The 27,986-nt window shown below is 45.9% G+C and overlaps 1 protein-coding gene across 2 annotated transcripts; it reads left to right on the forward strand.

Annotated features, from left to right (window-relative positions):
* Window positions 1-19: 19 nt before the first annotated feature.
* On the forward strand, window positions 20-27,983 carry ZBTB49 (zinc finger and BTB domain containing 49). 2 transcript variants are annotated; one of them, XM_031437407.2, is made up of 8 exons: window positions 28-134; window positions 7,239-7,409; window positions 10,063-11,165; window positions 14,106-14,152; window positions 21,312-21,385; window positions 22,849-22,931; window positions 23,024-23,185; window positions 26,895-27,983. In XM_031437407.2, the coding sequence occupies exons 2-8, from the start codon at window positions 7,258-7,260 to the stop codon at window positions 27,545-27,547; spliced, it is 2,274 nt and encodes a 757-aa protein (XP_031293267.2). In that variant the 5' UTR covers window positions 28-134; window positions 7,239-7,257; the 3' UTR covers window positions 27,548-27,983. The 2 variants fall into 2 exon arrangements, with proteins under 2 accessions (XP_031293274.2, XP_031293267.2); XM_031437414.2 differs by lacking the exon at window positions 7,239-7,409 and having other exon boundaries at window positions 20-134.
* Window positions 27,984-27,986: the final 3 nt, after the last annotated feature.

Below are 27,986 nucleotides of genomic sequence, written 5' to 3' on the forward strand. Positions count from 1 at the left end.
GGAGGGCGGGTCCGGCCGGCCTTGTGGGCGTTGTCGGAATGGTTCCGCTGCCGGCAGAGCCGGGCCAGAGGCGCTGAGGGCTGCGACGGCGGCAGGTGAAGAGGAGGCGGCGGGACGGGGAGCGGCCTCCGAGGGTAAGGTGGTCGCCGGGCGGGTAGGCCGGCCTCGCGAGGGCGTGCGGGGTCCGGCGCGCGGGGAGCGGCCCGGAGTCCCGGCCGGGCTCCCGAGGGCCGGGCAGGGCATGGACCCGCGGCCGCCCGCGCATCCCCGGGCGCCGCGAGGGTCAGGGGAGCTGCCGGGTCCGGCGTGAGTTACCCCGCGGCCGCGCCGTGCTCTGGCTCAGAGACACGGAGGCCCAGTCCCGGTCCTGGAGCGGGGCCTTCTCCCTCGTGCAGCTCCCTCGGCCTGGAAGCCCAACCCGGGGCCCTAGCCGACCTCCGGCTCGTTGCTCCCGGCCGCCCGGGACGCTGCAGGTCCCTCCCCGCCCTGGCTCCCCGGCTCCCGGCGCCCGTTTCCCCCATCACACTGTAGTTGAGGGTACTGCTTAAGACTACAGAGCTCCTAGCCAGCTGTCTCAGTGCCCAGCGACCTCTCTGTGCCTCAGTTCCGCTTCTGTAAAACGGGTGCAATAGCAGTTCCTACTCGGTGGGTTCCCGTAGGGCTTCACGAGTTGTGAAGGGAAAGCGCTCAGCAGAGTGCCTGCCGCTTAATGGCTTAACTACTCTTTCAGCCCTAAAGACAGGTCCGGCACACAGCGGTGGTCACTAAGTGTGTTGCTTGAATGAATAAATGAATGAAAGTTGAACGGGGGTATGAACAGAGAATGGTAAGCAGCATTAGCCGTAGGGTGGGGGTCTGTGGGTGATAAGGAGGGTTTCACTCTGCAGGTGAGCAGTGTGGGGCCTGGAATAGAGGGTGTATGCGAGGGCCAGCCATAACGAAATACCATAGCCTAGGGGACTTGAACAACAGATTCTCACAGTTCTGGAAACTAGAACCAAGATCAAGGTGTCGACAGGTTTGGTTGCTTCTGAGGCAGCTCTTGTTGGCTCGCAGACGCCCACCTTCTGGCGCTGTCCTCGCCTGGTCTTGCCTCTGTTCCAGCATCCTTGGTGTCTGTGTCCAGACTTCCTCTTATAGGAACATCAGTCAGATTGCATTGGGATCTACCCTAACTGCCCCCATTTTAACTTAATTACCTGTTTAAGGCCTGCTCTCCAAACACAGTCACGTTCTGAGGTCCTGGGTAAGACTTCAACATATGGATTTTTGGGGAACACAATTCAGCCCATAACAGAAGGAATTCACCAGAATGGACAAGAAAGGAAAGACTGTCCAACAGAAGTGACAGAGGGGCCAAGAGGTTTGAAAGCAGGGTATGTTAGTGTGCAGGGCATGTATGTGCACCTCATCCTTGTTTGTGCTCTCCTGCAATTTTTTTTTTTTTATTCATTTGCTCCCTCTGAAAACTCAGGGTGAGCTCTCCTGGCACTCTCTGTGGCAAACTGAACTTTCAGGTTACAGCATAGATGTCTCTTCCTCCAGAAAGTTTTCTTCTGACCCTCATTCCCCAAATTAGTTTGTGCCTCCCCCATTTAATATCCCTGGTGCAGTGCTAGTCTTGTTTCTTCCACTGAACTGATGCTTCATGAAGGCCCGGATGACCATGTCTGAGTTGTTCACTGTCATACCTTAGTGCCCAACATATGATGGACACTCAGTGGAGTTAAGTGAATGATGTGAAAACTGAGACACAGCCTAGGAAGGGCAGGGAGCAGTCCATCCTCAGTGGAGCAGCCTTCCATCCTCACCACAATGTCTTACGCATATTAGGCACCCAACATTGGCTCAACTGGATTGGTCCGTATAGCATCCTAAGGTCATTGTAGTGCTGAGACAGGACTCCAGATTGTTTGCTGTAGCCAGTGGTTTTGTCATTAGGGTTGGGGCGGGGGGTTGGAAACAAGCCATTTGAAAAGCAGGGTGGCCAAAGTGGAAGGCAGGACCGCTCTAAGGCCAGTGCAGTGCTGAGGTGTGTACACTGTGGACCCTTGGAGAAGTCATCGATCAGTGACCTCACTGCACAGACTTCCACACATTCTTTCCTTTGGGGTTGGCCAGTGGGTAAATTGCCCCATAGAACAGAGGGACCTTTGCTCCTGGAGCACTTTCTACAGGATAAAGTTCCATTCTGACTCTTGTTCCCTTTGGAAGCACCTCTTCATTCACATTTGCCTGAGTGTTTTCTTATGTTTTTCTTTTCCTCTTTTCCCATATTTACATTCCCTTTGATGCCATTGAATCCATCTTTCCACTGTCACATTCTTGGTATAGATTTATAGCGTTTAGAACAGAAAGATGCCCTAGAGACTATCTAACCCGATGAGAGACCCCTCCATTTTACAGATGAGAAAACTGAGGCCCAGAGTCTCCATCATCCAGAAACCATGTATTGAGCACCGTTGGTGAGCAAAGCATTCTTCTAGGTATCAAAGATGTGTTGATCAACAAGGCAGGAGATATTTGTTCCTTGTCACCAAGTGAGTTAGCCGCAGAGACGGAGAGAGCCCCACACTCCTGGTATCCCAACACACAATGGCTATGTTGCACGCACTCATCCTCACGTGCTGTGCTTTACTTTGGTGCTTATCTGTAGGGTCACCTGGACAATCAGGCATAGGTAGTAGACGGAAGAGGCTACTGATTTTATTCAAGGAAGGCCTTGGAGCTGTAGCATGTAATCCAGGGTGTTGGCTTAGCATGTGGGCCTTGGAGTCAGATTCTCTGTGTTTAAATCCCAACTCTGTCCCTTATTGATGACCTATTATTAGCTGTGTCTGTAGCTCTGGTCAGGTTATCTATTGCTGTGTGCCAAACTACCTCAAAATGTAGTGACTTAAAAACTGTTTTATTTCATCTCACAGTTCTGTGGGTCAGGAACTCAGGCATGGCTCCGCTGGGCAGTTCTTCAGCTCCACGTGGTGTGGGCTGGACGTGGTATTCGGCTGGAGGTGGGGCTGATCTGGAGCTTTCATTGTGGCTTTGCTCCCATATCTGGTACCTGGGAAGGGATGGCTGGAAGCCTGGGCTCACCTGAGCCCTTCTCCTGCTCTGTGTGTTCTCTCCAGCTGGGCGACTTACGGTCCCAGTGCCTACCCAGGCCTTCGAGAGCCAGTGTCCAAAAGATGGAAGGTGGAAGCTGTTGACTCATAGGGCCTGGGTCCAGAAGTGAGCACAGCTTTACCTGTTCTATTGATTAAGGCAGAGGCTGCTCAGGTTCAGGAAGAAGAGACCTAGATCCCACCTCCCCTAGGGAGGAGTGTCAGAGAAGTTGTGATCATCTTTAATCTACCAAGTTCATTGTTGTCCTCATCTGTGAAATGAGGCCAGTAGTGTGTAGTTTCTCTCTAACAGTTATTCTGAGAATTAAATGAGTTAATATGTGTAAAGGGCTTAGAATAGTGCCTGGCACAGAGGAAATGTTTGATAAATATTTTTATTATTTGTGACTAGGCACATGATATGTTATTGTTTATAGCTATTATTCATAGGACACGTAATAAATATAGGACACCAATTCTTTTTGTGGAGCTTTTTATTATCTTATTGGGGAGGTACAGGATTGACATCATGAAGCAATTAGAGAACTATACTGAGTAATATAGAATAGTTACAGTTTTTATAGTCAGAGTAAATTGTGGAATGTTCATAATTTGGCATGCCACTTCTAAATAGCTAGACAATATCTAATGTAGATTCAGAGTATTTGCTGTATTTTAACATTTAAGTCTTTGGAGGAAGGTTTTGTGTTGTTTTTAATGTTCTTTTTCTCAAGGGCATGGGCTCCAGGACTTAGGAACCAGGATTTAAGTCCTGGCTTTGGAACACAGCAGTTTTACAATCTTGGGTGAGTTAAACTCCTCATTTCGTAATTTCCTCACTTGTAAAATGATAATAGGATTCTTGTAGCACTTTTTGAGTTGATGGATAGAATATGCTTAGCACAGTGCCCAGCCTGTAGTAAGTCATCAGTAAATGATAGCTCATAGTAATGAACCAAGAAGCCTTTTGTGTTCAGGCAGCCATGGGGCAGGGACAGTAACTGGTCACTTAGTCGTTTGGGTGTTCAACACCCTTGAGGATTCAGCTCTGGGGACAGTGCCCGTCATCTGACATAATGCTCCCCTTTCCTTGTTTGTTTGGGGTAATATATCCACTCCCAGTGCTTCCGCGTTGCTCTTTGTAGATGATGTCATCTCTGAATCCCACCCGAATCTCACACCAAGAGATCATGCCAGTTCCCCAGACTCTACATATCAGAAACTGAGGTTTCCAGGCAGAAATAGAGGAATCAGGATAAGGGGGTGAGATGATGGGAGGTGAGTGTTGGAGACTCTGAGCTGAGGGGGTCATACAGTTAGAGGTGTTTAGCAGAAAGCTGGACATTTGGAAGTGGTGGTTGAAGCTAAACCTGCAAATTTAGGAGTTGTCTGCTTAGAGCAGATGAAGGCCAAAAATAGATGTGGTTGTCAAGGGAAAGAGAAGAGGGCCCAGGTGCTGACTCTTAAGGGACAGGAACACTTGGGGGGCTCGCAGAGGAAGAAGTACAGTGTAGAGAAGGAACAGATCAGGACAGAGAAAACCAGAAGTGGGCTGCACAGGGAAGGATTTCAGGACGGAGGTGAGCAGGCTGCTCCACCACCTGTCGCAGGAAAGCTGGGCAGGATGGGACTGAGGGCAGCACCGTGGGAAAGTCTGTCTCAGCGCAGCGATTGGGCAGCAGGGCTGTAAGGTGGAAGGGAAGCAGGGTGTTGTGTGGACTGCTGAAAGAGGGGCCTCTGATGACAACGTGTACCTAGGGAGAGGTTTGTTTTGCTTTTTTCCCACATGGGATGATCTTGGTGTGTTAGGGGATGGGTGAGCCGGTGGAGGACAGAGTTGGGTAATGATGGAGGGAAGTCCTAGAGGAGACGGGAAGGGAAGTTAAGGAGAAGGCACACTTCATCCTATGAGGCTGAAGGGATTGAGGGGGAGAGGTGAGGGGGAAATCTGAAACTGAAAAAAGAATTTAAAGGCAGTCAGGTTATAGCAAGTTACCCATGGGCTCAGCCTTCTTAGTGAAATCAGGATCATGGTCATTTGCATGGAAGAGAGGTGGTGGGAATGAGGAGAAGGGAAAGGATGTAGGAGAGCGCTTGTGGGGAGCGTAGAGCGGGAGGAAACAGGAAACTAACCGTCATTAACCAGCCACAGAGCAAGCGTGTGCAGAGCAGCGAGCGTTTCAGCGGTGGAGCGTCTGCTGTGTGCCAGGCGAAGAGGAGTCAGATGGTACCCTCAGAACTCACAGCAGAGTGGGAGACACAAGGACAAGCTGAGGCATAAGGACAGGTCATCTTACTGAAGTGTGTGTGCAGTAAGGTTGCAGAGGAGTGACCCCAGGGCAGACTTGAGGAGGGAACTGTGGGGAAGAAGGAATGTGACAGGAAAGGCGTCAGATGACAGCTCGGCTGATCCCTGGTGGGGGAGTGGGCGTTATCCAGAAGGTGGGAGAGTCAGACATAAATAAAGTCTTCCCAGGACAGGAAGTGTCAGAACCAGAGGCTTTTTAGGAGAGAGCACAGCAGAGGTCTGCAGTCCACCTGCTTCAGAATCACCTGGTTGCTTACAATGCAGAGGCCCCCGGACACTGCATTTTCTCAGGCTCTCCAGGTGTCCCTCCTAGATAACGTTTGTTGACTACATCATATATGCCAGATGCATTTATTTCTAAATGATCATGTGGGTTCTCACAATTATCTCAATAACCTGTGAAATAGGATGAGGGAAGTCGGGCAGTGAGTAGTGGGCGGGGGCTCCAGCGCTGGTTAGGAGCTCGGCTCCCTTGGGGAGCTGCAGGTAGTTTATTTGGGCTGGCACACCTGGGAGTGACAGGAGACAAGGCTAATAATAATACTAACAGTAATAATACTGCTAATAGTAAAGTAGAGGCCATGTTAACAAGCTTAGATTCTTCATGGTTTAGAGACTTTTTCAGTCATGCTTAGGTACTGAGGATGAAAGCAAATAAAGCAGATAATGGCTTTTTAGTTTTTAATACCAACATCCATAGTCTCATCCCAGTCTGACCTCATTTCTCCCCACTTTTCCTCTTCCCAAAACCATCTCTGACTAGACTGAGCTCCTGAACATCAGAGCCCACGGTTTAGCTCATCGAGCATCCAGCTCGGACTGTTTTGCTTGGCTGTTTGTCGTGTGCTTTTGTGTGTGTTTCCTCCCCTAGAACTGAAGCTTCTGGAGGGTGGGAGCCTGGAGGCTTTGCTGACCTTTGTGGCCCTGGAGCCTGGCGCACAGTCGTCAGCAAATGGATGCTGAATGATGAAACTCTCCGTATCTGCATAATGGCTTCCCTCTCACTCGGATTCAAAGTCAAGGTTCTTAAGAGGCTCTGCAGGGCTCTTCGTCTGACCCGCTGCATGTCTTTCCCCTCTGCTCCTCTCCCCTTCCTGAGAAGTCATGTCCTACCACGCCCTGGGCTTCAGCCACACACTCAGCTCCTGCCTCCGATCTCACACATGCCAGTATTTCTGCCCCCAGTGCGTTCGGTCCCTGCTAGAGTAGTGCCTTGTCAGAGTCACGAGGGGGCGAGTGAGTGGACATGCTGCTTTGCGATACGTCTTTAATCATTGTCTAGTGGTGGTGGTTAATTTATTTTGGCTTGTACCTTGTCTCCCCAAATAGGTTCTTAATTTTCCTCAGCTTCTAATTCAGTGCTCCGTATACAGATGCTCAATATTGGTTTGATCTTGTCCTGTTGGGCTTTTTTCTAACCTCGTGAGAGTTTATGTCTGTGTCTTTCAGTGAAGTGATCTAAGTAGAGGTGAGAGAGGTGCACATAGTATTAGCACGGTCATAGCCTAGATCTGCAGTGTCAAGTACGGTGACTGTTAACGTATAAATTAAATTGAACGTGCGGTTCCTCCTGCGCACTCATCACACTTCCAGGGCTCAGTGGCCTCACGTGGCTCATGGCGACTGCGCTGAGCAGTGCAGAGAAGGAGTGTGTCCGTCACTGCAGATGATTCTGTCGAACAGCATTGGTCTAGATGCTCAAGAAGCGATTTTTTGTTTGTTTGTTAAAACTGTTGAGACAGGGAATCATGACAGTGAACCACAGATCAGCTGCTGAGCTTCCCGTCATGGCGTCGAGAGTCACCATGGATCCACGTTCTTTGTCGTAGGTCTCCTGGATGCTTGAGCATGGACCCAGTTGTTACTCACAGCTGCCACCTCCTCCAGCAGCTGCACGAGCAGCGCATTCAGGGCCTGCTCTGCGACTGCATGTTGGTGGTGAAAGGAGTCTGCTTTAAAGCACATAAGAACGTCCTGGCAGCTTTCAGCCAGTACTTCAGGTACGCGCTCTCGACTCTGTTCCTCTGGTCGTACGGAGGGAACGCTCTTCTAGCGTGGCGCTATCCTGCCTGGACTTTATTTTCTCCTTGGATTTCACTCTCTTTGTCTTTTGTAACACATTGTGGCCTTTTTCTTTTGTATTTAAAGTCACCTGAGAGGAAAAGAGCCATTTAACTAAAATATATTAGGGGTGATTGAAAGTATTTTGGCACTTTGTCTTTGATTTTAATAGTTCTAATGAATGTTAGTCTTAGATATACCTTTCTTAGCCTTTCGGGATAAAAGGTTGAGGAATCGAATTTCTGGTAGGAACGTTTCTGGGATGAGTACTCACAGAGGGGGAACATCTTGTATGCTATTTTTTTTTCTTTTAATTAAAACATTTTAGTTTTTGTTTCCCATTTGCCTATTCTAAGAAAACAGGTTTGAATTTAATTTACCTATCCCTGTAATCATTTTTGCCTCAATGGAAGATTTACTTATAAATGATAATATTAAGCAATAGTATATCATTTATTTTTAACATTAGCGTTAAGTGTTCTACAAACATTTTCTGATTAACTAGATTTATCTCACTAAGCACTAAAGTGCTGTTTTCAGTACCTTTCTTTCCCTAAAGCGGAACAGGATTTAATCTTTCCGTGACAATCCTGAATGATCGGTTTGAAGCTCAGCTGTCACATGTGCTGCAGGTCGTGTGGATCTGCTCGCTCAGGTCGGCAGTGCTTCTTGCCCCTGTGCAGGGTGGTCCCATCCCTGGGCTTTGCCGTTTCTTCTGTCTTCACAGGACAATTTGGTCGAGATGTGGTGATAAACTGGCTATTTTTTTTTTAATGGAGGTACTAGGTGTTGAGCCCAGGACCTCGTGCATGCTAGGCATGCGCTCTCCCCTTGAGCCATAGCCACCCACCCCCACATTGGCTAGTTTCAGTTTTCCCCGCCCTACTTCTGATTTGTACTTTCCTTAAGTAAGAACAGAACTGAAGACTATTTGGAGGAAGCATTTGATAAAATGTCTTTAACAAACTTGCAAGAGAACTTACCTCACTCAGCCATTAATTTATAGTCTCTCTCACTGCTGGCTTATGGACCATTGGGTTGCTAAAAAACCTCAGACAGCCAGATAAATTACTGCTTACAAAATGAGTATTTATCAAGTACCTAGAGACAGAAAGTAGAATGGTGGTCACCAGGGGCTGAGGGGCTCGGGAGAATGGGAGTTATAGTTTAATGGGTATAAGGTATAGAGTTTCTGTTTGGGATGATGAAAAGTTTCTAGAATTGGGTAGTGGTGATGGTTGCACAACTATATGAATGTACTCAATGCCACTGAATTTATCATATGAACCATAGTCAAGTGTTTGACATGTATGTTTTGCCACAATTAACAAATTAAAGTTTTAAAAAATGAATATATATCTAGGATTGTTTTATTAAAGCTATTTTTATTTTCAGACTTTTTAAAAAATTTTACTGAGTCGTAGTCGGTTTACAATGTTGTGTCAATTTCCAGTGTAGAGCACAATTTTTCAGTTATACACGAACATACATATATTCATTGTCACTTTTTCACCATGAGCTACCACAAGTTCTTGTATATATTTCCCTGTTGCTATACAGTATAATCTTGTTTATCTATTCTATATATACCTGTCAGTATTTACAAATTTCAAACTCCCAATCTGTCCCTTCCCACCCCCTTCCTCCTTGGCAACCACATGTTTGTATTCTATGTCTATGAATCTGTTTCTGTTTTATATTTATGTTCATTTGTCTTTTTCTCTTCTTTTTTTTTTCCAGACTTTTTAAAATTTTGTTTTTTGTTGAAGTGTAGTTGATGTACAATGTTAATTTTAGGTGTACAGCAAGGTGATTCAGTTATACATATACATACATATATTTTTTCAGATTTTTTCCCTTATATGTTGTAAGAAATTAAATATAGTTCTCTGTGCTATACAGTAGGTCCTTGATTTTATCTATTTTATACATAGTACTGTGTGTTTGTTAATCCCAACTCCTAATTTAATCTTCCCTCGCCCTTTCCCCTTTAGTAACCATAGTTTTCTATGTCTATAAGTCTATTTTCGGTTTATAAATAAGATTTGTATAATTTTTTTTTATATTTCATATATAAGTGATATCATATGATATTTGTCTTTCTGTGTCTGACTTACTTCACTTAAAATGATAATCTCTAGGTCCATCCTTTTCAGATGTTTTTAAGATACTTAGATATGGAAATGTTGTTGCATGTGTTTTATGGCCTGAGATCTATAACTTGTCAGACTAAACATGAAATATTAAAAAATGTGTATTCTTTAGTTTTCTATATTCTTATCTGTATGCAATTAATAATACACATGGATAACTACATTTTAAAAAAAAAGAGCAATGAGTATGTTTCAGAATTTTACTTTGAGATTTACTTGGAAGTTTGGATATTCAACATGCTAATTTAATTCATCTGGATTGCTTTATTGGATGTCTTATCAAAATTTTCCAAAGGATGAAAGCAGACTTAATTTTAAAATCCTGGCATTTATAGAAGCATAGTAATTATAAATGTTAACATGAATATTATTCATAAGAAAAAGCTATCAGAATGTATTCCTTGTTAGCACTGTAAGCACATATCCTTTCTTTTATCAGGAGCCTCTTTCAGAATTCTTCAGGCCAGAAGAATGATGTTTTTCACCTGGATATTAAAAATGTCAGTGGCATTGGGCAGATCCTGGACTTCATGTACACATCTCATCTCGATCTTAACCAGGACAACATACAAGGAATGCTGGACATAGCACAGTGTTTGCAGGTTCAAAACGTTCTGCATCTGTGTCACACATTTTTAAAGTCAGCCACTGTAGACCAGCCACCTGTCCTGCCTTGTAACAGCGCGTTCTCCCTGCAGGGCACTTTGGCTCCCGACACTAATTGTGTTATCAGTGAAAACTATCCGCCCCATTTGCTGCAGGAGTGTTCAGCAGGTGCTCAGCAGAGTAAAGCTTTGGACGAATCACATTCTCACGCTCCATCGTCACTTAGTCTTCATCATTCCACAGCTGAAACATCCAAACAAGCCCCTGAGACACTGGATGGCAGCTGTCCAGAACTGCCTTTCAAACAGCCAAACTATTACTACAAACTCAGAAACTTTTACAGTAAGCAATACTATAAGCAGACCTCTTGTCCCAGTCATGAGAGGGTCATCGAGCAGCCTTTCCCCTTCAGCGCATCCCCAGAGCTTCATGGCGCAGAACACCAGCCCTGTGCTGTCAGTCATTCCGAGTGCGTCCTGGAGTCCTCGGAGCACTTGCCTTCCAACTTCCTGGCCCCGCCTTTGAGTGACTCTGCCCCGGACCCTGAGTCAGACAACGCATACCAACAACCCACCAGACAGATGAGGCTCAAAAAGGCCATTCACCTTAGGAAGCTCAATTTCCTAAAGTCGCAGAAATCTGCAGAGCCAACATCTGAACCCAAATCAGATGACAGTTTAACAAAGAGGACAGAATCTGCTAACGAAGACAGTAGAGAAAAAGTGGACAGCCAAAGTGCTGAAGAAAAGGAAAGAGAAGAACTCATCAGTTCTGAGAGTTTTAATTGTGGGAATGAAATGGAGAGGCCGGAGGACCCTGCAGCCCTGGAAGACCAGTCCCAGACGCTTCAGTCACAGAGACAGTACGCGTGTGAATTGTGTGGAAAACCTTTTAAACACCCAAGCAATTTGGAGCTTCACAAACGGTCTCATACAGGTACACTGATTCAGTCCCTGCAGGCAAAAGGAAAGGAAATAATGCAGACGGTCAGACACCACTGCCTGCGCCTGTTCTCGTAAGAAGTTTTGCTGTTGCTTGATGACGTCATTGGTAGTTACCCAAAAAGTCAAGGGGTGTTAACTATTTTTTGCTTTATATTTTTGGTGATGCCTCGTAAAGAATAATCTTAAGTTCTATAAATGCTTTCATGGAACCAGTTTCAAAAGATGGTACACTTTTCATTTTAATGACAGTTTTATGTGATAAACTTTCCATCTCTAAAGTTTGGTGAGTTATTCTGATGCACTCAAATTTTCAAATTAATTATAAAACAGATAAGCAATATTAGTTTGCTGTTTAGAATTAGATTTTTTTGAAGCATAATGTAGGTTCATTCAGACTAAAGTAACTTAGTTTGAGTAATTCTGAAAGTTTTCTGGAAAGTAATTTGAGTATCAAATTTTTTAAGTTGTCATTTGGGAGGCAGGAGGTGAACTTTTTAATACGGATCAGCTTTAGCCATTTGATATTTTCGAAGGAAATTTTTCCATTTGAACATTGAATTTTCAGTTTTACTACATTGATTTGTGTCTCCTCCCCTTCCCCAAAACTTTTTTTCCAAAAGCTTTTTACAAAGTGTTATACAAACTTACATTACATGATACGATATATGTATATTACTTTCCTTCCTGCCCTGAAACATGATGACTCTAATAACACCATAAATTAATGGCAGTTACTTTATGGGCTTGAGAAGCAATATGTTACAGAATGCTTCTAAAATAACCTCTCTCCAGGTGCTCTGGGAATTGTGGTTATTAACGTGACGGTCTGTCAGCACTTCTGACTCCCCGTTTGCTTAGGTGTTTACTACCTCGTTGTGTTAAGAGACTGAATTAATATTTATGAAATCTCTTTACAAATCTGTGTATTTGAATATGAAGTACTACTATCATTATTAACTAGTATTAACTCAGTTTTTCCCTGAAAAAATTTAATTTAGGTCATTGTGTTTTCTTATATTTCCTGGAACCTAACGATCACTGTCATTTTTATTTGAGAAACTTATTGGTTTAGCTTTAAAGGAAACAAAAACTGTTTATTCTGCAAGCACATCTTTGGGTAATAGTCATGGTACAGCTATGTGGCACAGATGCTCCTGGGATGTAAATACACTGAGAAGGGCAGCAGTTCTCAAAGTCTGGTCTGGGGCACCCTTTCAGGGGCTCAGGGAGGCCAGAGCTATTTGTATCATAGTGTAGGGTGTTAGTTGGCCTTTTCCTTCTCCCAAGAGTGTGCAGTGGAGTCAGCTAAAGGCTGCAGGGTGTGTGATGAGACTGTCACTCTGGTGGGCAATGAAAAATGTATACTTATATGTCAAAGATCACTCAGTCTTGATTTCTAATATGGCCTGTACCAACAGAGATAGCCCACATGAACAAAAGCTCTTTAGGACCCTCAATTGCTGAGTGTAAAGGCGTCCTGAGAGCAAAACATTTGAGAGCAGGGTTATTAGCCCTGGCCACTTGAGAGTCTTAATAACTGGTGCCCTCTTTCTTCAGACTCTCCCCATGATGGTGACTTTAACATAACATAATCTGTTATCTCCATAATTTCAGACATAAGTGTAGTCCGAAATACAGAATCAATATGATTATAATTGCAGTTGACCCTTGTAGGGCTTAGGGGCCCTGACCCCCTAAGCAGTCAGAATCCTAGTATAACTGACGGTCAGTTGCACACCAGTTCCTCCACATGGTGGGTTCGGCCAGCCTCAGACTGGGTAGTACTGTTGTAGCTTTACTGTGGAAGGGAGTCTGCATTTACGTGAACCCACGCAGTTCATACCCTGTCGTTCAAGGATCATCTGTACTTGGGGTCGGAAGCCCCCCCCCCCCCCGGCACCCTTGAGGAAGCCATTAAACAGTTTCAGGAAGAGATCAAAATAAAAATACCCTAATTTGACACAACATTGTAAAATGATTATAAATCAATAAAAAATGTTAAAAAAATAAAATAAAAATAACTAAAAATAAAAACACCCTGGTGGCAGCCCAGAAAGCTAGCAAACCCCGGCGATACAGTAGGAAGGGACACAGTCTTATTATTTTTTAAAAAGGATCTTAATGAAACCACGAGATTGGAGGAGGATGGGGACAATGGAAGGTTTTTGGTCCTTGCGGTCTTATTTATTAGGGTTCCGTAGGTTAAGGTGATACCTGAAGTGTGCTTTTAAACAGATCATTTTCTAGAGACTACTCAGAACTGCCATGGCTTCTTTGTAGCAGAGCTCCCTTCTCTACATCTATTACAGTGTAATTCTTCAGAGTTCCTCAAATCAGAGGGGGCTAAGCAGCTGGCGAGGGAGCGCATCCCACGCTGGGATCATGTTTCCCCCTTAGCGCGTTTCCGCCAAGGCTGAGAGGCGGTAGAGAGGCTTTTCCCCGTCACTCTTTCAGGAGGTCCTGCTCTGTTTCGGGCTGCCCCAGGTTCCTACCTCGTGTGGTATGAAGGAGTCACTTGGCTCAGTTCGAAATCGGTGGCAATTGGAGGAGTCAGACTGAAGGACAGGGGACTAGGTTCCTGCTGTTCAGCAAGAAAACTCAGATTTCATTTTCAGATGAAGGCAAAGGCTATGTCCAAACCTAAGTATGGTTTGAATGCAGATAAATTCATTTGATTTCAACACTGGTTTATATTGGAGGACAGGTGAAGTTTTTAGAGAAGAGTGAATATGGATCTCACTCTTCTCATCCAAGGGCGAGAGAGAGGACTACCAGGGCGCAGAGGCTCCTGTTTTCATAGCCTTTCAGTAACATGTGTAGTGCTCTGCTTTGACAGCCAGGACCCAGGAGGCAGGTCTAAACATGTTAAACAGAAGATGATTGTGCAAAGATTGCTAATGATTTTACAAGTTGTTGTTTTGTTTTGTTTTAGGTGAGAAACCTTTTGAATGTAACATGTGTGGGAAACATTTCTCTCAGGTGGGAATACTTTTATTTATTGTTAATCGTTGGAAACCTGAAATCCACTGTTTATTTTTATTACAGATAAGCCATACTTTTGGACTTGTGAGAAAAGCTTCTGACAAAATCTGTAACTTTTAACAGACTTCAGACTAAATCAGGAGAAAATAATTTTCAAGAAAACAAATTTCTAGCTGATGAGGAGAAAATACCATTTTTTATAAGCATGTGAACTCTCACGGTACCTCCCCGTTCATCAAGGATGGGCCCAAGTTCTAGTATATTTCTCCTCCTCCGGGAATGATGTTCCCAGTAAACCATATGGAGCACCACCTGGGGCTGCAGATTGTGCTGGGCTGGATCCAAGAATGTCCTGATTCTTCCTGACACTGTAGGTGTTAGGATGTTGGATAAAAGACCAAACACTTTTCATGCCCTGCCTGCACTCCCTGTTAGCTGACCTCAGTTACGACCCTTTGCACGTGTGCCCTCTCGCCCAGCCAGCATGCGTCGTGTCCTCCCACAGGCTGTGTACTGATCTGGGCACTAGACATAGAGAACCCTAGAGATGTAGTGTCTTAGAGGAAATGCTGAGCGTGGTCGAATGGCTGTGGGAACCTACTTCTGAAATGGAAGATAACGGGTCCCCTGCTGTGGGCTGGGCACTGGCATTGCAGAAGCTGCTCACAGGGGCTCGTGCGCAGCCCTGCAGAGGAAGCAGTCACCTACATCTGTTTTTACACACATGTGAGAATCTTGTAGTAACAGCGTGTGCAAGGGCTTTTGCACTGGGGAGGGGACTTCCGGGCTGGACCTTGGAGGACGCGAGCCCTCCAGTCTGGTGGGAGTTGGCCGGGCCGGCCCTGGGGGCACAGACAGAGTAAGGGAGCGCCCGCTCTGCACACGGCTCCTCCAGTTTCCCCTTCACCATTGCCCGCGCGCCACGACCTGCGATCTAATTACTGTCCCCTCTTCCTGCTCCCCTCGTGCAGTGATTCACCATGTCCTCACGTGTCCCTCTGCATTATTCATCCGAGCGGGGGCCGTGCACCCACTGGGTGTTCAGTAGGCTTCTGCTGAACTGAGTGGAGCAGCCATCGCTCATCTGCCCCTCTTGCTGGGACCTGTGCTGCTTCATACCTGCCCCGCCTGTGGGTCAGAGCTCGGGCTCGAGGGCCAGACAGTCTGGATTTGAATCCAGCCTCTGGTCTACTGCTCTGACCTTGGACAAGCTACCCAGCCTTTTGTCCCTGCGTTTCCTAGGCTGTAAATTGTGAGGAGTAACTGAGTTGATAGGATGAAGTCCTTAGAATCGGAGTGAGTGCTCAGGAGACATTATTGGTCCTTATCCTGTTGCTGTCGCCTCCTTCCTCTCATGTCTTCTGTCCCCCTCTGCGTTTGCAGACCAGTCTTCCTAAGGCAACCCCCTCCCCAAACCACCACCATTTTCATCTTACCAGCTTTGGTGTGGTGGGAAAGCATAAAACCTAGATTAATGACCACTAATAATTAGCAATCACAACTTCTCTGGGCCTCATCTTTCTAATCCTTAAAATAGAGGTAATACCACCTCATGGGAATGTTAGGATTAAATGAAAAAATGGACGTGAAAGTCCTTTATACATTTAAATTCTGATTAACAATGTAGGTTCTTTTCTTTTCTTGCTTGGAACCCTTCTGTGACCAAATGAAGTAAAACCAGACACCCAGGCACCCTGAGCCTGCCTTCAGCCCTCTCTCCTGGCGTTGATGCCGGGGCTCTCTCCCAGAGATTCCGACTCTCTTGGTTTGGGGTGGGGCTTAAGTGTTGATACTTTTGAAAAATTTTTTAAATTTTTAAAATGTTAAGTTTTAACTAGAGAGGCGATAGCAAATAGGAAAGGGTAGAAATAGAACATACATTTAGAAGTCCAAAGTTTTTTAAATATATATGTATGTGATATATATTTATATGATGTGTGTAATGTGTATGTTTATATAATATATACTGAGCTTATAGAAGCTCAAACAATTAAATCCATAAAGTCAGACTTATCACTCTGTTGTGAATACTTTTCATATCTGACGGGATCAGCTTCTCTGATTTGAAGGGGTGGAGGTCTAGGAAGTTGATCTAATTTGCATCAAAATTTCAGATGAATTTTCAGTCTGTTTTCTTGTATATACGCTTCCAAGTTTTTACTCCTTGAACAATATGTATTAATTCTGCTCCTACTTGATATTGGAGTTACAACAAATAGGGTGACGTTGGCAATATCCTTAGAAGAGCGAGTGGGGTGTCACCTGGCTGAGAACTGTGGGCAGGCTTTTCCGAGGTTTGGTAGGTGTGCAGACGCTGCTTGGAAAGTAGGGCAGGATTGTGGTGAGAGCTGGGTCAAGAGCATGTCCAGTAAACATTTATTGAATGCCTGCTATCTGTCAAGTAGGCGGTGGGGATAGCGCAGTTAGGAACACTAGTTAGAGAAGACGACATTGAGGTGATGGGGACCAGGTCATGTAGCATCCTCTAGGCTATTATAAAGACTTTGAGTTTCCCTTTGGAGAGGAATGGAGAGCTACTAGATGGTTTTAGGCAGAGGAGTAACTTGGTCTAACTTAAGTTTTCCCAGGCTGACTGGCTGTTTTGCTGAGAGTGTACACTAAGGGTTAGGGCGTAAGCAGGCCGGAACGTTGGTTCCCTCTAACACAGTGATTCCGAGGGCAGCCTGCCCACTGCTTCAGACCAGGTCCTACACTTTCGCTGTGGGTCCTGCCAAGGGCCGCCCTGTCTGATAGGCACTACAGAAGTCCTCTTCTTCCATGCGGGTGTCTGTATTTTTATCAGATTTTTATGAATGTAGAGTTACATATAGTACATATGATTACGTATATATGATTTTCAGTGCTGTTTTCTTTCATAGTGAAATGATGACATTTCTGTGAATAAGGACTCTTAAAAAACTTCATTCAACACGTATATATTGCAAGTCTACAGTGTCCAGGGAGCTCTGCCCTGTGTGGGGCACAAAGATGAATAAGGCTTCCAGGAGCTTATCTTTGTTTAAAGGAAGAAGCAGCTGTGTGAAGTGACAAAGTGCAGTGAAATGTTGGAAATGCCATGGCAGAAAGATGTACAGGGAATAATGCGGGCAAAGAGGAGAGGAGTCCTTTCTCTCTGAAAGCTGTGGTATTTGGGTGGGTGGGGACCTGGCATGTGTCAAGTGACTGCTTAGGGGAGCCGTGAAGACAGGAGGGCACCTGAGGAGCCTGGAAGCCCCTGGTATTCCAGGCAGAGGGAGCAGCGGTGGTGTCTACACAGGGACACTGTGTAAGCCACCCTTCAGCCCAAGCCAGCATCCGTTTCTCATATGAACTGGAATACATGTGGTACAATGACTGGGGTGTCCGATGTAGCTGCCAGACTGTTTGCTTTGGCAGAAGTGAGCTTGTATTTTCCCTTCTGGAAGATTCCAAGTTAGAAAACAGAGCTACCAAAGAGAATTAATCTTTTATGCTGTTTATTCAATTTAGTATTTAATAGGGTTAGTCTTTAAAAAAAAAATGTAGCCACAACCTTAATGCTGAGTCAGCAAGCAGTTGATACATGAGAAAGGTACGCCAAGTCCAGGTTGTGACAACGGAACATACGTGTGTTAGCATAATCCTGGGCTCTGCACCTGCCTGGATCGCAGGAAGGAAGAGTCCTGCCGTACTTCAGAGTATGAACGAGGATCCATTTGGAGCCACGTGTCTCCCATGTGGAGTAGAACCTGGGCATCCAGAGGACAAAATAAGATGAGTGACAGATCTGGAGTGCCTGTCACGTGAGAAACAGGAAAAGGGAAACTCAGCATATTTAGCTGTCTTTGGGAGAGGAATGGAGTTGTTTTGTCTCTCCAAGGTGGCAGAAATAGGAGCACTGAGCAGCTGCTGCAGAAGGATGAGTTCTGAGAGGCTCAGTGCCCTCCCAGCAGCTCCTGTGTTCAGGGCGTGGTGGGCAGGATGCAGCATCCTGCAGGGGCCGCCGGGACGCATGGTTCCAGGGTGCTGATGTGGCCTGATGCCAGGGTGACAAAGTTTCACCCCATCCATGGTGAAAACGCAAAATATAAGATTTTTTTTTTTTAAAGGGAAGCAGGGAGATTAGAGTAAATGATCATTTGACTACTCAGCAGAACTTTTTTTTTTAATGGAGGTACCAGGGATAGAACCCAGGACGTCGTGCATGCTAAGCATGTGCTCTACCGCTGAGCTGTACCCTCCCGCCACTGAATAAGAATATTTTCATGCACTTTCTTAAGTTATTAAGTTTTCAACTCTGAGCTGATATTTCCCACACTGTCAAATGTCCTTTTATCAATGTAATGGTCAGTTTTTTAGGTGACATCTCTGTGTTAATATCTAGATTTTTTTTTTCTGTTTTAAACACTTAGAACACAAATGACTTTTAAGATCTGAGTTCCCTTTTATCTCTAAAATTTTCTGATTCCCTGTTTTCTTATAGAAACAATCAGTAGCCATTAGAAGAGTATTCTGAGAGAGAATTTATCCTTGGTTTGATCGTGTTTAAATACTGATGTTCAGGTACCTATCTGAGTGGGTTTGTTTTTTTAATTACTCGATAAATCAGGTGTTAGTTTCTTTTCTGCGACAGAGTTTTTCAGTCCAGAATTCTGACGACTCCATCCTGATTTAAAATGGTATTGACTTAAAGGGAGTAGAACTTCCTTTACTGCTGGTACCTCGCTGCTGCCCGACAGCCGCGCAAGCTTGGAGTCGGCAGACAAAGCGGAGGCGGAGTATTCCCGCCGGCTGTCGGGGCTGAGGCCGACTGCCGCCCAGCGCCTCTGTCTGCTTCCTGTACCGTGTGAAGCAGACTTTATGAGGACATTGTGATGACCGGAGCACTGTTCGCAAGTGCTTAGCAGAGGGCTTCATTCAGAGTGGGCTCTTCATAAATGAGATCTCCTGCTATTACCAGTGCTGGAGTCCTCTTGGACCCAGCGGTAGATCATTTCTAGGACTGTGTGCTTTCTAGTCTGTGTACTTAGGATATAATTAGCGATAAAGCATAGCAAAGTTTACCGAAAATAAAGACGCTTGACCAAAGAGCACGTAATCTGAGCCCTAGTTCACAATGTAATTTGGTGTAAATTGTCTGAATATATTATTGGACTTGCCTAAATCATGTAATTACTTAATCTGTTTTTGTACCATGTATCAGACTATATGCTGCTTTATCTGGGGGAATGATAATTATTTTCATTACACATTTCCAACACTAAATAGCTAAAGAAACATTTTAAAGTTTGTTTTACAATTGCTTACTATAATATTAAGTGGAAGACCATTCAGTAAAATTTACTTTGGAAACAAGTCATTGTTATGCTTTATTTAAAAAGGAAATCTGCAACATTGCTGAGAATCTAATCAGAACGCATTTCAATCATAATACATAGTTCACAAGATAACTTGAAACAAGAGGGATCCAATTTAACAGCTGAGCAGATGGTGCTATTCGAATTGCTGAGCTTTTCTGAAATTTGTAAGTGACTGTTTTAAAACAGTCAGCGGTGCCTTATATTAACTGCCACGAGCTGCTTCCTGAGTGGCAGAGTGACTGTCGTGCTGAGAATTCAACACAAGCTAGTTTTTTCACAGAAACGTGCACGCCCTTCGTGTAAGACAAGAGTTTAAATCAGACAAACCAGTGTTAATTCCTATCCATGTAACTTAGGGCAACCAATTTATTTCTCTGAATCTCAGTTTTACATCTGGAAAATAGAGATAACACTACTAATTTCTGAGGGCAAGTTGGTTATGTATGTAAAAGCCTGAGTAGACCAAATGTCTATTGCTGTTGACATTTGCTGTTTTATTATTGTTACTAATAATCATTCAGTTAAAAGCTGGGTATTTGCCAATGTTTTGCCAGATTCTTTCTCTTTGGTTATCTAAAATACACCAGTTTTTTTAAAAGCCATATTTATCATATTCTGAAATGTTGTATCTAAGTTAGTGTGTCCCAGTCTGGTAGACGTAAAGAACCTTCCAAGTTACATAAATTCCACAGACAGCATCCTTTATACTGGCCACAGATGGACATCAAACCCATCTTCAGACCTACAGCCACGAACTATCTTTGCATCTTGTTTAAAATATAGTTTGCAAATTTACAAAGCCACGTTTATGAGTCGGGTTTTACTGTTCATGCTGGCTTTTTGGCTTATTTTGTGTGTGCTGCCTGCACATTATTGCCCTTGAGTATGTTCATCCTATTCAGTGTGGGGGTTTTGTAACAGAATTAAGTATGGGACATGACAGTTTGAGACTATTAATTTAAATTACAGCTATGGAAGATTTTGTTTCCAAATCCTAATTTAACACATTTGCCAGTAGCGTTTTTAATATCTGAGGCATTTGCAGTTTTAATTTCACTGTACCTTAAGCAATTTCATTGATTTCCTGTCAATTAGTACCTGGAAATCTATTCTCTGGTCTTCATTTAAATCAGTTAACCTTCATAAAGCCCTGCTAGTTTCACAGATTAGGAACATAAAAGGCCCGAAGCTGCAGGACGACTGTGAATCTCCTGGTTTGCATTTTTGCACAGAGGTAAAAATGACCAGGCTGTCAGGCAGAACAACCATACTGCCGGAGGAAATAGTTTTGAGAAATGTCTCACCTTCTTTATGAACAAAAGCATGTTTTTAAGGAAGAAACAATGAATACTGAAATAACCAAGTACAAATGATACCTTTTTTTCAAATGATGTTTGCATATAGATGGTCCAGGTTAAAAAAAAATACAAAATAAAATATATCAAGAGCTGTTTAAACACAAGCTTAGCGACCCCTAAAGAAGTCCCCACGGTGTGTCAGGCACATTTAAGAGGGACACGGCACCCCGCACACCTGAGATGGGCCAGGCCAGGGGCTGGCGTGGAGCGCAGAGCTGAGAGGCACCCCTGTTCAGCAGATTGCTTGCGAGTCGGGGGGATCCCTAAGGCCGAAGTGGGCTGGACCTCCATCTCCTCGCACGTGGCTCCTTCTGAGTTGTGCATCAGTAGTCTTCATTCTGAAGTAGGACTGGAACCTGGCTGAATCTGTCAGTTTCCATTTTGAATTTGTATGCCCTGAAAAAAAAGAGAAAAAAAACCTTTCATTGTTGGCATGTTTTTGCTTTTCCTTTTTTGCAGGCGGGCAACTTGCAAACTCACTTGCGTCGGCATTCCGGAGAGAAGCCGTACATCTGCGAGATCTGCGGGAAGAGGTCAGTGCCGGCCTCGCTCACCCCGCGCAAGGAGCAGCCCTCGTCTCAGCGGCTTTGAAAGTCCGTGTTCCCTGAGCCACGGGGGGGCTCACTGCCTCACTAAGGAACACAGTAAAGCCAAACCCTCTGGCTTTTGATGTGATGCACATGAGAATAACCCAAAGAAGTGGAAATATTAATTAAAAGAATGAGAATCTAGGACACAAGTCTTAGGAAATGGGATTTTACAGGAAACAAAATTATTTTATACTAAAATTTCCATTCATTCCAAGAATGTCTGTTAAAATAGATGAGTGCCAGAGGTGACTGGTAGGGGAAATGAGACTTGCGGCCTGAACGCCTGGCCTTCAGGAGGGGGTGGTAGGAGGCACCCCAGCTGTGCACCCAGACCCATAAAGGGCTGTGAGTTCAGCCACAGGCAGGGTGGGCCAAGCCTGAGGGCCGGGGAGGGCTTAGACTTGGGAAGTGGGAATCGACCTGACTTACTCTGGAGGTGGAGAGCGGTCTGGAGAGATGGTCCCTGCAACGTGGACCCCTGTCCCCTCACTGGGGGCCCTTGTCGAGAGTCCACAGCCTCGGTCACCTGATGGCCAGTCATTGTAGGACAGCAGGGAACAGCCAGGATTCTACCAGTCGCGTAGTGTTTTATTCATGTAACCATTCATTTGGCCAGCATTTATTAGGCACCTTCTGTATGCTAAGTGCTGTGATGGGAACAAAAACATAAACAGTACAGATTCTCTGTGTCTGATAAGTTTGCACTCAGGAGCTGGGGGATGGGACAGGAGTGGGACAGCTGTGGTCACAGTCCGCTGTGAGGACGCACAACACCCTTGGTTCTGTTGTCTCTGCAGATGGTATAAAACAGAGAAGTAAAAGCTGCCTAGCCTCACATGTCACCCTTTCTGCCGTAGCCCCCTGGACACTGAAGACCAAGTTTAGTGCCCAGGTCACATGTACTGCTTCCTGGAGATGCCTTGTAGCAGAAACTCCCTGCTGCTTGACTTGGGGTCCCTGAAAGTCTTGTTTTGCAGGGCACTTTAAATGTAAGCTTTCTGAACTCCCATTAAAAGTAAGGCATGCATTTCAAATCATGTCTGTATTGCAACATCTTCCCCCAAACACAACCTTTTACTCTCCTGTCGAGTGCGGTGGAAAGGAAAGAGCATAGGTTTCCATATTCGAGGATTGGGTTGATCATCTCGGAAGGGGAAAGGTTGATGAAAGTAGGGAGGAGAAAGGGTTTTAAGAGCAAAACACTTGGATCATTTTCTACTTTCCTTTAAAAAGAAGAGAAAAAAAGTAATTTTTAAAAATGCACATTTCAAATGAAATCAGGCCACTCCTGATTACATTCTGAAGTAACACAGGGAGAATTCATCTCCTCCCTCAGTGACTTGCAATTATAAAGATTTGCAGTAACTCAGAAAGGCTGTTAATTGAATTTCCAAATTACATTACAGGTTTGCAGCCTCTGGTGATGTCCAGCGTCACATAATTATTCACTCAGGAGAAAAACCACACTTGTGTGACATCTGTGGTCGAGGTAGAGCTGAGCGTTTTCCTTTTCTTCCCTTGAAGATTTCTGATTAAGCTGTCCTCAGTCCTTCAGCTTAACACCTGCTCCGGTCTCCCCAGGGTTCAGCAACTTCAGTAACCTGAAGGAGCACAAGAAGACGCACACGGCCGACAAGGTATTCACCTGCGACGAGTGCGGGAAGTCTTTCAACATGCAGAGGAAGCTGGTGAAGCACCGGGTCCGGCACACGGGGGAGCGGCCCTACAGCTGTTCCGCCTGCGGTGAGTCCCCGCCCGCCGCAGGCCGGCGGTCACCTGGCCGCCCCTGTGGGGAGGGCGCCCGTCTCTGCCCGCTCCGTCATGGGCTGTTCGGGTCCCAGATAAGCCATCCCTTTTCTCTTGGGTAAACTGGAAGTAATGCTGTTCCACTGCCCCCTTGGTCTTCTCTGATTTGTCTCCGTTCACGTAGCAGGCGTTGACTCAGTGTCTTCTGAGTCAACCAGGAACTGTCCTAGGTGCTCCGGATACAAAGATGACTGATACGGGGCCCCAGGTGCCGCGTGCTCCTGGTCTGGGCTGGCGGGGCACAGGCAGTTGGAAAAGTGGGGGAGAGCATCGTGGGTTTGAGACGGAGGGTTCTTGAGACCATGTATCATGAAGCCGAGGTTGTTTCTGAGGCATTTGACCCATCAGTGACATCATCAGGAAGGAAAGGGAAGGCTGGCAGCCCTCAGTCTCAGGGTTCATCCCTGCCCAGGTGAGGAAACTGGGACTGTGAGTTCAGCCTCCTGTTACGACGGTCACAGAGTGTTGGAGCCTCTGGAGAACTCAGGGAGTGTGTGCGTGTGTGCGTGCACAGGCATGTGTACACGTGACAGTGTGGGTTGAATCTCAGGTGAATGAGTGAGTGACCATTGCTATGATTACTTGTTTGGAACAAATAGGAACAATGCTCAGAGTCAGGCAGCGAAGCCTGGAACTGGGGCACCCCTGGAGTGGCTCCTTCTCATGGTGATTGGTGTCTAAAGTAGGGCAGGACGTGTGGGAACTGGAGGCAGCTTTCTTTGTATCTCCCACTTAAATTGTATCTCGATCTCCTGGACACGAATGTCTGTCAGCACCTCCAGGACCATTCTGATCATCCTTAAAGGATAAAATTACATCACTTTAAATCACAATTACAGTCCCAAATCCTTAATTTAAAGTGTCAGTTCCAAATTATTGTTGTATCTGTGAACTGGAGTGCAGGTTCAGTGTTCTCGTCCCCTCCCAGCGGGGCCTGGCTGCCAGCCCAGACCCCCGCCGAGGAGGAGGCGCAGCAGGACCCCGTCTCCCATCCCCACGCTTGCACCCCTTCCCCCACCAACAACCAGGGTTTTGTTTTTGGGGCATCAGGGGAAGAGAGAAAGGGAGCGAGAGCGTTCTCACATGACCGGTTCAAGTCTTTTTAATAGCTTATTGAGATAAACCTCAGACTATAACATCTACCGTGCAGAGTGAACAGTTCGGCGGTTTCAGCGTATTCAGAGTTGTGCTTCCCTCACCACGATCGAACCTGAACGTTTTCATAGCCCAGAAGAGAAAGCCCACACCCAGCAGCAGTCACTCCACACTCCCTCCCTGCAGCCCTGGGCAGCCGTCAGTCCACTTTCTGTGCCTATAGGTGTGCCTGTTCCAGACATTTCGTGTCAATGGAATCATATGATACGTGGTCTTTCGTAATTGTCTCCTTTCACTTAGCAAATTTGCTGTGGACACTCACGTGCAAGTTTATGCATGGGTGTATGTTTTCATTTTCCTGGGTTCAAAAGATAGTTTCCATTTTAAGGTGGCTTCATGTTCTGAGCTTTGCTGTGTTTGAAGCTTGTCTGTATCTCTCCTCTGCCTCCTCCCTCCCTCCTCCACCTCCCTCTCCCCTCCCTCCATCTCATCCCCCTGTCCCTGTCCCTGTCCCTCTGTTTCCAGCAGTTCATGCTTCTTCTAAGGCCAGCCCTAGACCCACTCCGTTCTCCTTCCCCAGCATTCAGCTGCACTTTCTAAGATGGAGAGGCGCTTTTTCTTCCAGCCCGACTTCTTAGACCTCTAGCCCTTAGTTTTGTAGCAGTTTACTCCAAGGAGACTTTCTCTGTTGGGGTCCCATCTGCACCTCAAAGCAGTCCTCTTAGGCTGGATTTCAAAAGGCTCCAGACTGGCTCACTGGCAAGCATGACCCCTGTCTGATCTGTGGAAATACCCATGGTCTGTGCTCCAGGGGGTCTGCAGGCCCACACCAGCACAGAGATGACCCTCCCCTCTCTGCCACCCATCCTGCAAGCCAGCTGTCTCCACTGGATTTTCCCCGCAGAAGGTGGGCGCTGCTTCACTGTGACCTCCTGATGGAGGGACAGAGGAGAGACACTTCCCATATCCCCTCTCTCTCCGTGGGAACTCTACTGTGGCTGAAATTGTACATATTAAGGAACCTGAAAGCAGTGATCACCTTTTGCCCAGTAATTCCACTGTTGAGAATTTATCTTAAGGAAAAAAGGAAAAGAAGGATATTAATTGCACCTCAGATATAGGAGCAAACAATTAGAAGCAGCCCAAATAGCCCACCATTGTTTGACTAGGACTGGATGGCTGAGAATTCAAATATAGTGACATAGGAATGAGTGAGAAGTTCTAAAATGTGTCCCCGTAAATTGTATAGCTTGTTTCAGCCCTTTATAAATATATTATGACTTCCGTAAGGTTGCTGATTGGTTTTTCCTTTCTGATCTGCTAACCAACTCTAACGGCAGAACTAGATCCCCTGCTTCTATGATATATCCAGAAAAAGAAAAGGGAGCCTGGAGAAGGAGACATAAAATGATGTTGGGAGCTGGACACATTAGTATCTTTAGAAAAGATGCTTCTAAGTTATAGATTGGCTGTGTTAGATTTATGAAAATCTGAACAAAACTGACAGAGTTTCCCAGCATAGGTAGCAGGCCAGCGCCCTGGCCTACTCAGCAGGCACTCCCACGCAGGGCGGCCAGGGCTCGCATGAGGCACCAGATGAGGCTGCAGGTTGGAGGGGCTACAGCTGGAGAAGTGTGGACAAGTCTGGAATCCAGAGTGAGCAGGTGATCGATGCTGGAGAGGGCGTGGAGAAAAGGGAACCCTCCTACACTGGTGGTGGGAATGGAGTTTGATGTAGTCATTATGGAAAACAGTATGGAGATTCCTCAAAAGACTAAAAATAGATCCAGCAATCCCACTCCTGGGCATATATCCAGAGGGAACCTTAATTCAAAAAGATACATGTACCCCAGTGTTCATAGCAGCACTATTTACAATAGCCAAGACATGGAAGAAACCCAAATGTCCGTCAACAGATGACTGGATAAAGAAGCTGTGATATATTTATACAATGGAATACTACTTAGCCATAAAAAATGATAAAATAATGCCATTTGCAGCAACATGGATGGACCTGGAGATTGTCATTCTAAGTGAAGGAAGCAAGAAAAAGAAAAAGACCATATGATATCACTCATATGTGGATATAAAAAAGAGACAAACGAACTTATTTACAAAACAAAAACAGACTCACAGACATAGAAAACTTATGGCTGTGGGGCGGGGAAGGGGGTGGTAAGGGATAATTGGGAGTTCAACATTTGCAGATACTAACTAATGTATATAAAATAGATAAACAAGAAGGTCCTGCTGTACAGCACAGAGAACTGTATTCAGTATCTTGCAGTAACTTGTGAAAAAGAGTATGAAAACGAATATATGTATGTTCATGTGTGACTGAAGCACTGCATTATGCTGTACCGTAGAAATTGACACATTGTAAACTGACTATACTTCAATAAATATATATATATATATATACAGAGTGAGCAAGTGACGCAGGGCCCAACTGAGTTCAAGTCAAAGCAGCGTGGGCCAGGGTTTAGCAGTTGGAGGAGGGGACTCCTTCCAGAATGTTCCCCGCTGAAAAGACCCCTTTTTCTTCCTCCAGGAAAATGTTTCGGTGGCTCTGGGGACCTCCGCAGGCACGTCCGCACTCACACCGGGGAGAAGCCGTACACGTGTGACGTCTGCAGCAAGTGCTTCACGCGCTCGGCCGTGCTGCGGCGGCACCGGAAGATGCACTGCCGAGCGGACGACGCGGGGCTCGCGCCGCCCATCGCCCCCTCGGAGCCTGGGAAACCTCAGAGCGCAGACTCCTTTTCCCAAGACGTGTCTGTGACTTTGATGCCCGTGTCCGTTAAGCTCCCCGTCCACCCAGTGGAAGAAGAGCCAGCGACTGAATTCGACAGCCACTCTGCCGGCTCCTACTGTAAGTTCCGGCCCACGGTGCAGCCTCACGGAGTCGGTGACCAGGAGAGGCTCAGCTTGGATCCGGCTAAAGCCGCCAAGCCCCCGCTGCCGCAGGCGCAGCCTCAGGCTTACGCTTACGCGGACGTGGCCGGCGCCGAGCCCCTGCAGGCCGACGGCATGGCCATGATCCGCTCCTCGCTGGCCGCGCTGGACCAGCACTGCGGGGACCCCCTGGGCAGCCGCACCGCGGCCCCCGCGCACAGGAACTCGGACGGACAGTTCTTCTCCAGCATGACCCTCTGGGGGCTGGCAATGAAGACGCTGCAGAATGAGAGCGAGCTGGACCAGTGACGTCCTGCGGCGGCGCCGCCTCGGTGCAGACCTCTCAGAGCTTCAGGAACAAGCCGTCCCCAGTTGCCTTCCTAACCGGCCCGAGAGCGGTCGGACCGCTTCCCTCCTGGTGGGGGCTGATAACCAGAAGCATCCCCAGCTCAAGATTTGGGAAGGAAGGCCCCCTGGACCTTCGTGGAAGCAGACACGAGACAGCACAGCTTGTGTCACAGAAGCCAAAGGCTTGAGAGACCGTTTCATGCTTCAGTGAGCACGACGGCGTGGACTCTGGGTAACTACTGTGCGTTTGGTCATGATAAAGGGAAAATATATATATATATCACAATACAGATGTTATTTTTGCATTTTTATATGATTGAAATTTGTAGCATTTTGTATTTTTATTTACAAAAAGATTTTATTTGTATAGGAAACTCATACTATAATTTAATTTGAATAA

Source organism: Camelus dromedarius, chromosome 1 (assembly GCF_036321535.1).
Source record: "Camelus dromedarius isolate mCamDro1 chromosome 1, mCamDro1.pat, whole genome shotgun sequence".
NCBI lineage: Eukaryota > Metazoa > Chordata > Mammalia > Artiodactyla > Camelidae > Camelus > Camelus dromedarius.

What these genes read in the sequence shown, in the direction of transcription:
- ZBTB49 (XM_031437407.2), top strand. Translation starts at nt 7,258, where the DNA reads ATGGACCCAGTTGTTACTCACAGCTGCCACCTCCTCCAGCAGCTGCAC. An exon ending in TCACAAACGGTCTCATACAG is followed by an intron (nt 11,166 to 14,105) that starts GTACACTGATTC and finishes GTTTTGTTTTAG; the next exon opens with GTGAGAAACCTTTTGAATGT. An exon ending in CTACAGCTGTTCCGCCTGCG is followed by an intron (nt 23,186 to 26,894) that starts GTGAGTCCCCGC and finishes TTCTTCCTCCAG; the next exon opens with GAAAATGTTTCGGTGGCTCT.